This window comes from Cornus florida, unplaced genomic scaffold (genome assembly GCF_030987335.1).
Source record: "Cornus florida cultivar Cherokee Brave unplaced genomic scaffold, ASM3098733v1 CherokeeBrave_3.0.0_Hap2_Chr06, whole genome shotgun sequence".
NCBI classification, from domain to species: domain Eukaryota; kingdom Viridiplantae; phylum Streptophyta; class Magnoliopsida; order Cornales; family Cornaceae; genus Cornus; species Cornus florida.
Window position 1 is genome coordinate 24131084 of NW_026775576.1, and position 17057 is coordinate 24148140.

Consider the following 17057-nt stretch of genomic DNA (forward strand, 5'->3'; position numbering starts at 1 on the left):
AAGTGTATACATCTAGACGTCTCCTCTTAGTTTGTGTTTGCCAAATAATAATAATAATAATAATAATAAATAATAAAAACTGTACATAGCATACTAAAATATTAAGTTAGCTTGATTCAGTCCAAGGTATTCTCCGAAAATTTAAAAACTCCATAATAGTTTAAGATTTTGATTAGCTAACAGTTTTATGAAATCTGTCTTATGTAGATTGAAAATAGGTCAACTTCTAGAGAAGTATTTTAGCTCTCATAAACCTGAATCAATAGACTCAAAATTGTTTTTTTGCTTTCATAATTCTTGAAAAGACTTTTCAAAATACTGAACTATACATATCCACCTACAAAGAGCTGTAACTTACTATATCTCCTCAAAACTAGGTGTGTGAACTGTAGCTTAGCCATTGCATATCTATGATGTTTCCTGTGATGTTTCATGTGTACCATACCAAAAATGCTTTAACATACTTTTTGTTACAGACAAAATAAGTAAAGAGGGGCACATAAACGAAAATAAGCATCTCGTGCCCGGTGCACCAGGCCATCACAACCGTCCATATCCGCATATGTTGTGCATGCATGCACGACACGAACGGCTGTGATGTGCCTGGTGCACTGGGCACATTGAATATCTTCTCCTCCGTGTCACTGATAAACAAGGGTTCTGCGGCATCAAGAGATCAATAGCTACAACTATAACAATAAGACCCATACTTGGAAACTTGAACAACTTCCAATCATCAATCATCCATTCGAGCGGGGCTTCAACAGATTCTCAAGGGTAGGAGCAATCCAAACGATCAGAGGATGGTTAGATGAGCATTTCAACTAGAGTTTCAAGCACTAGTTAACAGCCAGGCTGATGCAGGTATTTGATAAAAGAAAATGTGACAATTTTCATATATTTCAACTTTGATAAGCAAGTGTAGTTCAAAAGGGAAAATGCTACATGGCTGTAAATTCTAAAAGGACTCTAAACCTACCTGACGGAAACCACAGTCAACAATTCTGAATAGCAGAAAAATCACGGATATAGTCATTCCATATCTCAGCTGCAATAGTGTCCCGCACATGTGAAGCATTTTCCAGTTGTTCGGTGTCAAAAGAAATGTCCGAAACTTGGGTTTCAGGATGCATCAATGGCTGCTCGATTTCTAGAGGCGGCATGGGATCTTCTAATTGTAGGTCAGCTTCCTGCTCGTGCATTTTAAAAATCCAATCATCTGATTTCTCCCCACGAATGTAATTGTGTAAGGCACATGCTGCTACAACCAACTTCACCTGTGTGGGTAACGGGTAGGGAGGAGCAGACATCAAGATTGGGAAGCGTGCCCTCAAAGCGCCAAAAATACGATTGGTAGCACTGCACAATAATGAGTGACGATGATTAAATAGCTCTTTAGCATCTTGTGGATGGAAACCATCGATTAAGCCATAGGAAACACCATGATATGGAGCAATGAAGCCAGGGATATTTGCATACTTGCCATCCACAAGGTAATATTTACCTGCATCGGGATTGAAATATCTTTTTATCAATAGGCCTAATAACAGAAGGGGAGTTTAACAACAAAGTGACATGATATGAATCGAATCCACTCTCTCTTCCCATACACATATCAATATTCATAAGAAATTCATAACCAGACCCTGCCACGTCTTCCCACCCTTCTGCTTTTAAGAAAGAAAAAAATTCCTCTGTGAAAAATATTGATGAAACATTAATGAGTATAATGAAAACAAGAGCTCTTGCACCCTAAGACAGACCGGAACATTGTGATTTTTAGTGTCCAAAACCTGAACAATTTTTATTTTTTATTTTTTATTTTTTATTTTTTTGGGAAGAAACATATCACACCCCCACTTAGCCCCTTATGTGGGGACTTGAACCCTTGCGTCTACTTTGGAAGAGGAAGTGCCACTAGGCTAAAGCCCTTGGTGGTAAACCTATACAATGAATCATGAGTTTCTTGTAAAAGATAGATGATACCTTCAGGGACCTGCAGTTTGTTGCGCCTTGTGAGAGCTGAATTTAGAACTCGCATATCTGCTGCTGAGCCTTCCCAACCAGCTAAAACATAATGGAATTTCAAATCAAATGAGCAGGCTGCCAGAACATTTTGCGAAAGAAAACCATTTTTATTACGGAAAGGTCCTTGCTCATCTACGCCCACCATCACTGGGAAATGTATGCCATCAACTGCTCCCACGCAATCCTGATGAGAAAAATAAAAAAATGCTACTTAAATTTCATTTCAGAATGATAATAAAAATTTATTGAAGTGTATTGGTGTTTGATTACTTTAAAATAAGGATAAAATCTTGGATCATCTCGGATTTCTGCAGGAATTTCAGACCCTGGAGGCTGAAAGAAATCTAATGAAATAGCCATAATTGCATTCAGAACATTGTTGAAATGACGACTAATAGTTTCGCCTGAGTATCTGAATAGCTCTTGGACTGCTCGAGTTCGTAGATTATGGCCTACAATGAACATGAATATTGCTAATTGCTCCTCAATCTTGATTCGATTTGTGTGACGTAGCAAGCCCCTGGCTTGTAAAATGTCACACAACTTATAAAACACATGCTTATCCATGCGAAAGTTGTCCAAACAACGTTCATTCTGGCCATTGAGAACCTCATCCACAAATTTTGTACCATTAGATGCTAAAGTATGATTCATTTCTTTAGGTATATAACTTTCAAAAACACCATCCTTTTCATCATCAGAGCTCTCCATAGCAAAGAAATCCCCTGCACTGTATACATAAACAGAATATCAAGGCACATAAGACATATTACATAACATAAGCATAATTGCTTTTCCAATTTCCCAAGGAAAAAAAAAAAAAAAAAGGAATTCATTCTTCTTTTCTTTTTTCATGGCAAGAAACACACTCACACACACCCACATGCCCCTATGGGGATTTGAACCATCGACCTTCTACTTTGGAAGGTGAAGAAGTACCATTAGGCTACACAGCCTCCAGTGAAAGGAATTCATTCTGAGGCACAAAAACGGAACAAGTACAACACAATACGAATGCAGAGATACGGTAAATCTCAACCAGGAAAAAAAAAAAAAAAAATTGATACGGACACAGCAAGGATAAAATATAATAATAATATAATTATATGTTAAAAAAATTATTTTTGCTTATTTTATCCACAATATCATGAATGTAATCACTAATTTGGGGCTTACGGTGGGATGAGTGTTGTTTTTGTTATTTTTAAACTTTTTTTTCTTCTTACAACTAGTAATATGTTTTAAAATGCATGAGAACCCTTTTTATTTTTTTTTAATAATTGCAAAACTTCTCAATCGTGTCACCAAAATGTCTCAAACGTCTTGTATTACATTTGGAAAATTTTCTGTTTTCAGAAGGAAAATGGCAATTATGTAACATGTTTGGAAGGGCATGGTTATATTTGTGTCAGCAAAAATTCCTAAAACAATAAAAATATAAATATAAATGAGAGAGAGAGAGAATTTGGGTTCTTTAAAAGCTGAAATGAACCAAAAACGGCCATCTTTTCTATTATTTTCAAAATAACACTAATTAGGCCTTAATATTACTAAAGAAACCCTTATGTATTAAAACTCGTCTTTTGGTTAACTATATTGGATTCAATTTAACTAATCAATAAATCTATAAAACACCAGCAGTCAGAGTTGAAAAGTTCAATCATTGCAAACAGGATGCTGGTAAAAAAGTCATTGGACCAGAGATTTCTGGAACCCTTTCTCTAGTCAAGGGAAGAGCTGACTTCCAACAGTGCAAGTGAAGATCCTTACTCACTCGAAAGCTAACTTCTACAAGGATCACTAATGAAATACCGCATTTAGAAGAACATTTACTCCGCAATTTAGACAAAAATGGAATTGTGATGCTGGGATCTTGGGTAGAGACGGGGGATATTTTAGTAGGTAAATTAACGCCCCAAATGGTGAAAGAATCGTCGTACGCCCCGAAAGATAGATTATTACGAGCCATACTTGGCATTCAGATATCTACTTCGAAGGAAACTTGTTTTAAACTACCGATAGCGGGGTAGGGGTCAACTTATTGATGTGAGATGGATCCAGAAAGGAATGAAGGAAGGAGGAGGAGGAGGAGAGGAGGAGGGAGGGAGGGAGGGGGGGGGGGGGGGGGGGGGGGCGGGGGTGTGGGGGGTGGGGTTGTTCCAGTTATAATCCAGAAACGATTCGTCTATAAAGTAGGCGATTAAGTAACTGGAAGACTTGGAAATAAAGGTATCATTTCAAAAAACTTCTTTTGTCTTGAAAAGCACACATTTTCTGCCTACTTGAACCATATATGAAAGTACTAAATTCTTGAAAATCTCAATGTCAAACATTGCGTATCTCTTAGTTCCTAAATGGTTTAACACAAAAGATATAAAAATAAAAATTACAAGCCCCAATATGTTGATTCAAAAAGCAATGATGTCATTCTTCACTCCCCTGTTCTTCCGTGTGCATCCACTGTTGAAGTTGATTAACTGAACCCCGGTAAAAGATTTAAAGTTCAACGAGTCGTGTTAAGAATTCATTGGGTATCTATCCAATCACCAACATAGACACAGAACAAACCCAACAATAAGCTTTAGCTATCCCAACCCTTTTGAACGCTTTCTAATACATTTTTACTTATCAAAAAAACAAAAAACCTCCAGCTATCCCAGGCCACTGGGCAGTGCAGCAGAAAATGATCCATTGTCTCCTCATCTCTCTTGCACATACAGCACCAATTGAAAACCACATGCCTTCTCCTTCTCAGGTGATCCAGAGTCAGAATCCTCCCCAGAACTGTTGTCCACACAAAAAAGCCACCTTGAGGGGGGCCTTAGAAAACCAAACAGCCTTCCATGGGAAAGCAGGCCCTATAGCATCTGAAAGGCACCTACAGAGAGAGCAAACATCAAAGCGCCCCTTAGGAGAGGGAACCAATACCCGAGAATCCAGCCCACAGGCCACAACATCCAGGCGATACAGCAGCTCCAAGAACCCAATGGCATTGTCCAACTCCCAATCCTGAAAATGCCCCAAGAATCGAACATCCCAAGTCGTCCTCCAGTTATCAAGCCAATAACAGTTGGCCACCAAGGCGTGTCTATCCAAGGCAATCCTGAAAAGTCTAGCATATGTGCAAGCCAAAGAACGGTCACCACGCCAAATGTCCTTCCAGAATCAGATTCCCCTCCCATCCCGGACTCTGAATCTGATGTGTTTAGAGAGTCCACCCCACCCCTTCTGGATGAACTTCAAAACACCAATACCACCTAGGATCCTCACCTCAAGAGAGCACCAACCTCCTCTCTCCTCTCCAAAGTCTTTGCCTCTCCATGCCAAACCTCCACAACCACTTACCCAGAAGGGTCTTGTTGAAAGGCTCCAGTCTCCTAATCCCTGGGCCTCCCAACCAGATCAATCTACAAACCTGCTCCCAACAAACCAAATGGTACTTGAATTACTCCCCTGTACCACCCCAAAGGAAATTCCACTGAAACTTCTCAATCCTCCTAGCCATTGGGGAATGTATCATGTTAAAATTCCCCCACTTATAATTTTGCAATCAATTATAAGATAAATGAAGGTAGACATATGTTAAAGCCAACTACTAGTTGTGAGGTTAAAGAATCAAAAATTGATGGAGCGGAAGCTAAGAACGTTCAATAATGAACAAAAGAACAACTTTGAATTGGTGATTCTCTTTGCAGTACATGTATTTATAACGAAAAAAAAAAAACATTACTTATAAGGAAACCTTAGAACACAAGACAACCTAATATCAAAAGGAAACTTAAACTAAAAATAAGCCTAATTTTAATTTCTCCAAAAAATTTACAAAAAAAAATAGAATAAGAAACCTATTCACTAAAAACTAATAAATTCCAAAATTAATAATAATCCGACTTCGTTTAGGCCACGAAAAAAAACTCCCGAAAAATTCCACAATCTTCCTATAGGAGTGAAAAACACTATTTCGGGGCTTTAAACGACTTAATTTGACTTAGTGGGTGATGGAGAATATTATTATAGGAACCCTTAAATCACTCCTTAGTGGGTTTTGTTTATTGGGTCGGTTCCAATCAAAAATGGTTTTCTTCGAGTCAAAACAGGTTCGTCGAAAATTCTGTCCTACATCAAAAACATAATTAAATTTTTACGAGGGAATAAAACAATATCTTCCACAACTAAAAGTTAAGATTCTTTCCTTGCTCAAAAGCAAAATCATTTCATACAGTTCTGATTAAATTGGTTCAGTTTCAAACTCACTTGTGATAGTGATGTGTGCGCGAGAGAGAAAGAAAAGGAGAGAGAAACGAGGGGGGGGGGGGGGGTCTTTAATGTCAAAACTTGGTGTTTCAGAACTGCCAAGGGCTTATATCATCACCATTGTTGTGCACTGTGACTTATATCATCTCTCAGGGGTCGTATGGTCTTTTGCCATCTTGTGATACAATGTCACAATGGTTTAAGATAGTACATTGCAGCCATTCAGAATGTTAAAGCCTGTTCTAATTGAGGTTCAACAAATGAAAATTGGCTACAGGGTTATCCAAGGGTACTATGGTCATTTCACAATTGTATTATATGTTTATACATTTGTTCATATAGCTGCATTGCATTGAAAAGCTGTGAATTGAGCTGCATTGTGAATTACACAGCCTCAGCAACAGATTGATGCTGAGAATGACAAGTGGTTGTTTCAAGGATATTTTAGTCTTTCTACTTGAAGCTCATGTGTGTGACACGTTGTTGTGGTCCTAGAGTGAGAAGTATACACTACATTGCATTTCCTAATCACCAAGTCTTGGATAAGAATGCTATTACAGCCTTGATATTGTGAGTTGTAATTTCTGGTATGCTAGAGGACAAAATTGCTAAATTGGCAAGGGCATTGTGGTCTATTCACACACAGAATTTCAGAATATTCTCTGGCCAATGATTGGTTCCGGGTGCCATGTGTATATCCTTCTTGTAGTAGGACTTGCATTGTATGCGCTTGAGTATATATATACTATTATAGTTATTCTGCAGGAACAAGCCTCTTGAAAAACCCTAATTGTAACCTGCATTGAACCTATCTCGAGAGTTTCATATGAACCATTATTTCTAAGGTCCTTAATAATGATCTGAACCTGAAATCTTTATACAAATGTCACTGAATTGATCATTGTTGTTGTGTTCATCATTAAGTCCATTTGATGTCATGTTTTGCTGGTGCAAGGGCTTGTTTGAAGGTTCACTTTGAGCATGAGGTTGCTGTAGTGCTAAGTCAAGGTTGATACAGGTATAATTTGGTCATTCACATTTGCAGAACACTTGTTCTTGGGGTTTACTTTGCTGCGAATGATTTTTGTATCTCAGACCTGTGATTTGAGCTATTTTCTGGTTTAGCCTTGTGATTCATATATAGATTGATTATATTTTACTATACAATGTTTGATCTACATGCTAGTAAGTTTATTTTGATGAATCAATGCTATTGAAGTTGGTTTTTGGACAGAACTTTGGTCACCTTCGGTTTTGACCTACCAAAACCCTTGCTCTTCATTAGTGAAGCTGTTGTCAAGGCCTTATTGAAGTTGTATTGTGAATCACATGCTATACTTATCTTGTTTATCATCTGAGTATGTTTGTAATGTAATATAAGGTTGTGGGATTAATCTCGGAATTTTGGGGACACGAATTTCTATTTTTACCCCTCAAACCCTAGTTTCAGCAGAAGGTGTTCTAGAGGCTACAGATTGGTGTTTTGAGTTGCACAACCACTCTTATCTTTTGTGTATGATTGAATATTGTTGATATTCACACTTCTTATTGTATTTGGTGAGTAAAAGGAGGCAAACAAACACACACGCACAAATCAAGGGTAAACAGAAGTCATTTATGGATCCGCAATGCTGATTCACACAGGGCATTATTTGCACTTATTTAGCAAAGTAGGGCTTTCATTGTAATTAACATATTCTTGGACTGGAAGTTCAAATTAATTAATGGGTTTGGGTTAAATGTGATTGGGTTTTTTGAAATTTAACCTACTTGTAACCATAACTTACTTACACTAATAGTATAAGTTCATGAGTAATTTTTTTACTTAAAAAATTAAATTAAAAAAAAAAAAAAAAAAGTTCATGAGTAATTTTAATGTTATTTATCGTTATAAACAAATATGAGTAGTTATTAACAAGACTTGTCAAAAAAAAAAATTACTAATAATAACAAGTATAATATACAAATTAGTAGCATTTTGATGTTAATATTAATACTAAGAAGGCTGGTGCATTGGTCTTGAACAACCAGGTTTGAAAGCAGAAAATTATAGGGGCTTCCAAATACTTCCTTTCAAAAAATGTAGTACGTAGTCTTTGCTATAAAGGCATTCAAGCTCGTGGTGAGAGGATCAAGAAGGAGCATTTCAACGATTCGTTGAATCTTATAAGGAGAAGGGCTCGCCAACCTCTTCCCTAGCGAAAAAGTGAAAAATTACCTTGGAGGCTGGAATACATATAGGCCTTATGCCACACTAGCTCCCCCTTCGTCATAAGGCGCGGAATTAGATAAGAGGAATCTCTATTGGAACTAGTTCCTTAGATTTCGCACACAAGATATCCAGATTACTCTTTGCTTCCTACTCTTCCACATCACAAGATTTCCACCTAAAAATGCACAATAGAGAAGAATATGGCACAAAATCCACACTCAATCACATATCTAGGGTACAAGAAAATGAGACCATAGAAACCTAGATTTGATTTTAAATGTGGCTCAAAATCATGTCTTAATCTTATTTGTCAAAACTAGGGTTTCAAACTAAAGTTTTTACAATAATTCTCGACAACTAGAATTTTTACAAAACAATGGGTCGATTGGTTGAATGATGTCCAGGACGCCTCTATTTATAGGTAGATCGATCGAAAGCTTTTCCAAAATTTCAATTTATAATCCAGTGTGCCTCAATCGATTGAGAAACCTCTGGTAGGTGTTTTGGTAACTCTCTCAAATCAGATTTCTAATGGAATTCTATTTATCATGTGTCTCCTATATTGACTATAAATATGGAGTTATAAATGATAATCTACGTCTCTAAGCAAACTAGAGAGAGAATCATATTTTAGAGAGAGAAAATCCATGTTCCTCAATCCTAGTGTGTCCAATAGATTGAACAATATACGAGATTGAGTGATCAACAAGAAGGAAATCATCATATAACCATTGGAGAGCAATTCACCAAATCAATATCAGAGTAGAAGGATTTAACAACATATGGAGAAGTATAATATGTTGACAGAGTGGACTAAAGGGTCTACAGACTCAAGTGGAGAGTTTGTTCTTGTTATGACAAACGCAGCAAACCAAGAACATAACAAGAATCACAACAGAAAAGTAGACACACCACACACAAAGAACACAAAGATTTACCTGGTTTGGCTCAAGTCTAAGCCTACAACCACGGTGAAGATTCGGCAAAAGATTTTACTATGCAGAAGGAGATTATAACTTTCAGTTCCCAAACCCTAGCTCTTGCTCTCACTCTCATTCTACAACTTTCAATGTTCTCTTGTTCTCCCACTCGAAGCCCTAAACGCCCTTGTATACCGGGCTATAAGAGAGTACTAAATAAGGTCCAAGACCCACAAGCAAAAAAAAAAACAGTTCAAAAAATCTTTCCAAGCCCACCGAAACAAATTCAGGCTACAAGCCTACAACATCACAATTATATTCTATGTCAAGAGGTAACTAGAGGTTCTAGGTTGTGGGAGCTATTAACCTAGATGCTAAGAAGCACGGAAACGGATACGGGACACAGATACGACAAGACACGGATACGGCGACACGGCAAATCCTAAAAAATTAGGACACGGACATGGCGGGACACGACAAATAAGAAACATATTTTCTATATATATGATGTTGTACTTTAATAAATTAAGAGTAATATTATTTTTTACAATCTCATAATGAAAAAAAAAATGTGTTTTGCTGGAAATAAGAAAGAATGATAGAAAGAGGGTTAAGAAAAAAAGAAAAAGGAGAGAGACAAAGGCTATTAGGATTTTGTTATAAAAGAATTAGGCCTTGGTTATAAATAAAGCTAAGAATCCATATAAAAGAAAAAAAGAACAAGAAGAAAAGGAGGAGGACGAAGAATAAGAGAGAAAAGGGGAGAAATAGCTAGAGAGACCATTCACAGGTAGCGAAGCTTGGTTGGTGGGACAACAAGAGAGTCAAAGATGATCGTGCAAGGGTTCGAACCTTTGACCTAAAATTTAAGAATAAATATCTAATTCTTTGAATATAAAATTGTTTTATGAAACAAGAAGTTTGTAATTAATTATGTAATTAAACAACTCCTAATATTTACACTTCACCTCAACATTGTTCAAAAACTTTCTTTAAAATCCCCAAAGAGTGGGACACGCGTGTCGGACACGTATCCATGGCGTGTCGGATACGTATCCATGGCGTCTCGGAAGCGTATCCACGGTGTGTCCAGATAGTCAAAATAGTATAAAATATTCGGACACGTGTTTTGGTGTGTCTAACACGTGTTGACGTGTCCGGAGCGTGTTGACGTGTCCGGCGCGTGTCGATGTCCGGCGCGTGTCGATGTCCGATACGGATTCTTTGCCCTTTTAGGAGTGTCCGTTCTTCCTAGCCTAGATTGTTCATGGCTGAATTAGGTCCTCTAATTATTCCTTGTTTAGGGTTTTTCACATAAAAAATCTTTTCTATGTACTCTCTATCCATTTTGTATGGTTGCATGATTGTGTGGATAAAAAATTAGCTACAAGATAACTAGACTAACTAAAATTTCCAATAGTTCATAAGATAGTGGAAATATAAATAAATATCCATTAGACCTATTCACCATCTAGGTCTAATTTACTTATCGTACTCAATCCTAATTAGATCCCAGGGTAACGATCCATAATCTAACAAAGTGCACCCTCCAGCCGTATCTCCCTTGTCCCTCCCTCTTTGGTGTGCCTTTGTTAAGTGCACCATTGGTGCAATATCACATAAGTACTCTTGGGGTCTATTAAATTCGCCATGCCTTCATGCACCAAAGTGGCTATCTTCACATGGACATCTGTGTTGGGGAAGATTTTGACCCACGAGAATCTTTGGAGGAGGAGACAAGTTGTGGTCAACTTTTGTAGCATGCGCTTGAGAAATGAGGCGACAGTTGATCATCTTCTTTTGCATTGCCCGGGGATTGTTGGGTTTTGATACTGACTTTGTTCGGGGTTCAATGGGTTATGCCCAGGCCTTCCAAAGGCTTGGAGAGGATCTATAGTGGGGCCCAAGTTTGTGAAGGGTCACTCCTTTGTGCATCTGATGGTGTTTATGGCTTGAAAGAAATAGGAGATCTTTTGAAGGGAAGACGACCCCTATTGGCATGCTGAAGTTCTCCATTATTAACACTCTTTTCTGTTAGGTTCTAGCGAAAATTTGTGAAAAAAAAATGGATGAAATAGTTGATTTTTTTGGATTCCTTGAGAATTTAGAGGCCCTATCTGGCCTTGTGTAGTTCATGAGGGATGCGCTTCTTAATACAACTTTACTTATCAAATAAAATAAAATAAAAGTTGATAGGTTTGCACACCCTTCTCTCAATGCTTACTTTCTCTTCTATATAGCCGGTGCTCTTCACCAACTACTATATTATTGAGCCCCACCCCATCATTTACATTGCCCATCTTCACTTACTGGTTTTGTTTCAATCGCTAAATGTCCTGCATTCCTTCACTTCCAAACTCCAAAGAACCATAAAATAAGTGGAATTCCACAACATGGTCAAAAATCTCAGCTAAATATCAGTAAGCCGTGGTTAATTTGTTATCAATTGATATAAAGTGGTTAAATCTCAGCTAAAAATAAACATAAAATTCATTAAAAATGAAATGCATGGGAGTAGTAAAACATGCAATATGCAGAGAAAAGCATTAGCCTATGATGTTAAAAAAAATAAAAATAAAAATAAATAAATAAAGATGAAAGAGAATCTGACCCAAAATTGAATGAGAAACCACATACCAAAGCAGCGATTTGCATCAAAAGAAGCCACGAAAGCAGTGCCCTCGTAAGGGTCACCAGTAAACACTCATAGCCTGACTTCAGGAGCTGCCAAACAATGAATTATCATGCTGAAATAACAGCCCAAATTCAGATTCAAAAAGAAAAATCAAATGGGTTTATGTGAAAACAAGGAAAATACGATTAACTAATAGAAACTTGGACGTCACTTATCAGAGAGCACATATATACACACAGACACATAAATATAGAGAGAGAGCTTGAGGGTAGTGTAAGAATTAATGTGAATAATTGTTTATCCTCACCTGGGCTTCAGCCTGAAAATCAGTTTGTGTCGAGGAAGAGAGAGAACGAGATGGAAGAAGATAGGAAGACGAAAGCCAAGGATTTTTGGAGATAGAGAGACACTGTAGCCAGATGAAGACAGACGATCTGAGAGTGACACAGAGAGACCTAGACTGTTAAGACCAGGGATATTTAATTAATATAATAATAAAAATTCATTAAAACACATCAAACTAAATACAAATGTTATTTGTTGGTTTCAATCAATCAATGAGCTTATTAATATTCCATAACTAAATACAAATGTTAGCAATTTGTTGATTCCAATTAAACTAATGAACTTATTAAATATAATTGAGCAATAATACATATTATGACACTCTCACATAGGTTATAGACAAATTTAAATAAAAGACAAATGGTAAAATAAATTTTTCTTTTGAAAAAGCTAAAAAAAAATAAGACAACAGCTCTTATCAATCCTAAATGAAATGATATCCTTTTTAGTTAAATCAAATCATTAATTATGGCAAGTACAAGCCAAAAGTTAGACATATAGTGTACATTTTACAAATGTTGAATTAAGTTTTAGATGGATTTCACTAAATTTTGTTTCATGGGTGGTCAAACTTCAAGGGAATAGTCCAATTAACAAGGCTATGTATATCCCATGAAGCTATTCCTTAATTATACACTGCATGTGTGGGATAGTTGAAGTCTAATGATAGTGTTGTAGGCCGGCCTTGAAATTCTCAAAATTTTGAGAGGCCCTAGGCAAACTTTCAAATGCGAGTGCCAAAAATACATTACACAAATTTATGTTTATTTTTACTAATGTCTGCACTTTATATCAATTGATAACAAATTAACCACGGCTTAATTGATAACAAATTAACCAACAGGGCCGCCCTGAGATTTCAAATATTTTGAGAGGCCCTAGGCGAACTTTCAAATGTGAGGCCCTTAAGTTTCACACGCGCAAAAAAAATTATAAGAGTGCGGAATTTTCACACGTTGTTTTCAAATTCTATAGCGAATATAATTGTGCGCCTGTGCATTGTGCATAAGACAACTAACTAATAACTATAAATATATCACCACCAACAAATAATTGCGCGTCTATATAGTCTGCATAAGACAACTAACTAATAACTATAAATCTATCACCACCAATAAATAATTGTGCGTCTGTGTAGTGTACTTAAGACAACTACCTAGTAACTATAAATTTTTATCACCACAATAAATAATTGCGCACCTGTGCAGTTTGCACAAGACAACTAACTAATAACTATAAATCTGTCACCACCAATAAATAATTGTGTGCCTGTGCAGTGTGCATAAGACAAGTAACTAATAATAATAAATCTATCAATTAAAGAGTGAAATTTTCACAGGCATAAAAATTATAAGAATGTTGAATTTTCATTAATATGAGATGATAAGAATATAAAATATATTAATGTTGAAAAAACACAAAAGAACACCCGGTCTTGGCGCTTTAATAAGAGCACGATCCAGTTTACATCAAAAAATTAAAATGAAATATTCAACACAACTTAGTTACAAAAATCAAAATTCAGCTTTAATTCAAAGTAAATGTTCAAGGCAAATAACCTCACGAGATCCTAAGAAGAGTGTCCTCAACATGCAATGATTTGATTCAAGTTCAAGGCAAATAACCTTACGAGATCCTAAGAAGAGTGTCCTGCTAGCATGTGAAAGAAGATCACAATTGACATAAAGCGGATGGAGAATCAAACGGAAACAATAATAACTAAGCATTGCCGATCATACAATAAATATAATATAAAAAAAAATATCTAAAATCAAGCAGTTTGGTCGAATGATCTCCTGGCTGGAGTTTGCACTGGAGCTTTGTGTGTGTTTTTTGGAAGCCAATTACCCCTTTCTTGATTTCAGGATGAAGAATCAACTTTAGTAGCAGTGATTGATTGATCACTGCTACAGAAAACCTACCATTAACTTTTGTTTTGTTAAAGCCTGCTCTTGATTTCCATGTGTTTGTACATTCTGATGGCAAGTGCTTTGAGCCTTTAACAGTATTATAAACTGAAATTCTAGCTGAGCCAACTTCAAACAACATCAATAATGGTGGTATGTATCTTCATACAAAAATAAAATAAAAAATTTAAAAAATAAAAACCCTCAATTTGGCACTTTTAAGTATAATTTAGAGATCGAAAAAGTTAATTATTACCTCAGGTCCTCAACCCACTAGAAGGGATCCTTAATTTTCGTAGGATTGAATGTGAAAATGTAAAAAATTATGAGGAAAAGGGGTATGGTTGCTGCTGTTGTGAGACTGGAGTGGACTTAGGGAGAGGAAAAAAGAAAAAGATTGATTCATGCAAAAGGAGAGAGAAGAGAGAGATTGGATGAACATACCTTGTCACGGTGTCACCTGAGCCTGAGGCGATAGCGGAGGCTGCAGAGTGTCACTTGGGGCAAGTCCTGCGGAGTGTCGACGCAGATTGTATCGTCTAAAAAACTTGCCCTAACTCCAAAAAAAAAAAAAAATTTCCCATCCCGTCTAAAATTTGAGGCCCAAGCCGACCAAGACTTGCCCCAACTTAATAATAATAATTATTATTATTATTCATTTTATTTTAATTTTTTTTTTTTTCATCCCCTGTTGGCCTCAAAATTTGAGGCCCAAGGCAACCGCCTTGGTCGCCTTGGCGCGAGTCTGCCCTGCTAACCAAGTTCGTTGAGGGTCACGTCTTTGTGTGTCTATGGTGATTATGACTTTTAAAAAATAGGAGATCTTTTGAAGGGAAGAAGACCCTTGTTGGCGCGTTGAAGTTCTCAACACTCTTTTATGTTAGATTCTAGGGAAAATTTGTAAAAAAAAAAGGGATGAAATAGTTGATTTTCTTGGATTCCTTAAGAGTTTTGAGGCCCTATATGGCTTTGTGTACTTCATAAGGGATGCTTTTCTTAATACAACTTTACTTATCAAATAAATTAAAAAATCTAGGGATGTGCGTCTTCATACCCTTCTTTCAATGCTTACTTTCTCTTCTATATAGCTTGTGCTCTTTGGTGTGTGTGAATTTCTTCAATAATAAAATACCACTCGCAATATAATGAATCATTTGCAAGATATGGCTACTTAGAGAGTGTCGAACCTCAAGGACTATAGTGGATTATCAAGTGTTCAATTAATATTATTTTGATTTAGAGAGAAAGATTGTTTGTGTTGTGTGTCACTAGCATAAATAAAATTAAACTAAATAAAGGAATGAGATCAGAGAAAGAAAAACTTAAGGATTGACTTCAACACGAACCTCATACTATGGTCAACTGTTCAACCTTGTGATTTCAACACTTATGTATCATATGGAATTAAACTCAATAACATTCAGATTTAAAGAAAGATGTTTCATGAATTTCAATTAATAATAACCTAATTTCAATTAATAGTAACCTATCTTCGGTTGACACGAATTATCTACTTACCTACTTCTAACTAATGTTGTAATATAACTTGTCTTCCCTAGGCATAGACTATGAAAACATTCATTCATGAAAAACATTTGAACACCATTGCATGATCTATATTCTTATTGTCCGAGAAGCCCTTGGCCGCCAATCTCGTACACTAAGAATAGGTTGAATATAATTAATGAACAATTAAATTTAAGACAAGGTATTAATCATTCAAAAACTATATACTTCATTAGAACCCAATTGATATAAGTCAATTACTTATAATCATGCAATCAAAATACATAAGCAGTTAAATTCCCAAAGTATAGAACAATCAAACCATAATTTTCGAATTTGGGTTACATCAATGCCCTAAAAGGAGATTTAGCTACTCATAACGACGCAAGATATCATCTGTGTTGTTATGGTCTTCATTATCATGGACTGCACTTCTCTTCTGAGGATCTTCACCTTCAATGCTTTAGAACAACTTCCAAAAACCCTAAAAGTTGCCACTAGATCTAAAATAAAGAAAACTAAAACCAAAGAACAAGAGAGATTTTATGTGGCCTTATGCATCCTTTTATAGAAGCAACTGACTTCTAATAAGGATTGCATGGGCTTTAGGTCTTCTAGGGTCATCTGGCCCCATCTAGAATAAAATAGGACTTAATTAGAATAAATCCTGCAACTTAGAAATCTGACTTAACAGCAAAAGTTCGAGCAGAGAAGCTTCTACTCGAGCTTTTTGGCATGTGCTCAAGCCTTTTGACTTATGCTCGAGCAGGAATTCTATACTTAACCAATTTTCTTCAAATAAAGAAAACTAAAACCAAAGAACAAGAGAGATTTTATGTGGCCTTATGCATCCTTTTATAGAAGCAACTGACTTCTAATAAGGATTGCATGGGCTTTAGGTCTTCTAGGGTCATCTGGCCCCATCTAGAATAAAATAGGACTGAATTAGAATAAATCCTGCAACTTAGAAATCTGACTTAACAGCAAAAGTTCGAGCAGAGAAGCTTCTACTCAAGCTTTTTGGCATGTGCTCAAGCCTTTTGACTTATGCTCGAGCAGGAATTCTATACTTAGCCAATTTTCTTCAAATCTTTTCCGAAACGTCTTTTTCATCAACACTTAGAATATTTTGGGATAATTTCTTCATGGTGCTAGATCATTTTGCTTAGGTGCTCGAGCCTTGGGACTTCTGCTCGAGTTTCTTGGATTATGCTCGAACCTTTTGGTCTCTACTTAAGGTCTGGCAACAT

At 36.4% G+C, this 17057-nt stretch overlaps 1 protein-coding gene across 14 annotated transcripts; it reads right to left on the reverse strand.

The window, feature by feature from the left end:
* Nucleotides 1–840: 840 nt before the first annotated feature.
* On the reverse strand, nucleotides 841–14896 carry LOC132311208 (uncharacterized). 14 transcript variants are annotated; one of them, XM_059809006.1, is made up of 7 exons: nucleotides 14746–14896; nucleotides 13954–14044; nucleotides 12357–12458; nucleotides 12026–12138; nucleotides 2299–2758; nucleotides 1987–2212; nucleotides 841–1504 (listed from the first exon to the last, which is right to left on the reverse strand). In XM_059809006.1, the coding sequence occupies exons 2-7, from the start codon at nucleotides 13984–13986 to the stop codon at nucleotides 996–998; spliced, it is 1443 nt and encodes a 480-aa protein (XP_059664989.1). In that variant the 5' UTR covers nucleotides 13987–14044; nucleotides 14746–14896; the 3' UTR covers nucleotides 841–995. The 14 variants fall into 14 exon arrangements, with proteins under 14 accessions (XP_059664989.1, XP_059664990.1, XP_059664991.1 ...); XM_059809007.1 differs by having other exon boundaries at nucleotides 13954–14047; nucleotides 14746–14882; XM_059809008.1 differs by lacking the exon at nucleotides 12357–12458 and having other exon boundaries at nucleotides 14746–14895.
* Nucleotides 14897–17057: the final 2161 nt, after the last annotated feature.

Coding starts and splice junctions, on each gene's coding strand:
- LOC132311208 (XM_059809006.1), bottom strand. CDS start 13,986: ATGTTGAGGACACTCTTCTTAGGATCTCGTGAG. Junction 12,139..12,356: donor ATTTTCAGGCTGAAGCCCAG/GTGAGGATAAAC, acceptor ATTGTTTGGCAG/CTCCTGAAGTCAGGCTATGA. Junction 1,505..1,986: donor CAAACTGCAGGTCCCTGAAG/GTATCATCTATC, acceptor ATCCCGATGCAG/GTAAATATTACCTTGTGGAT.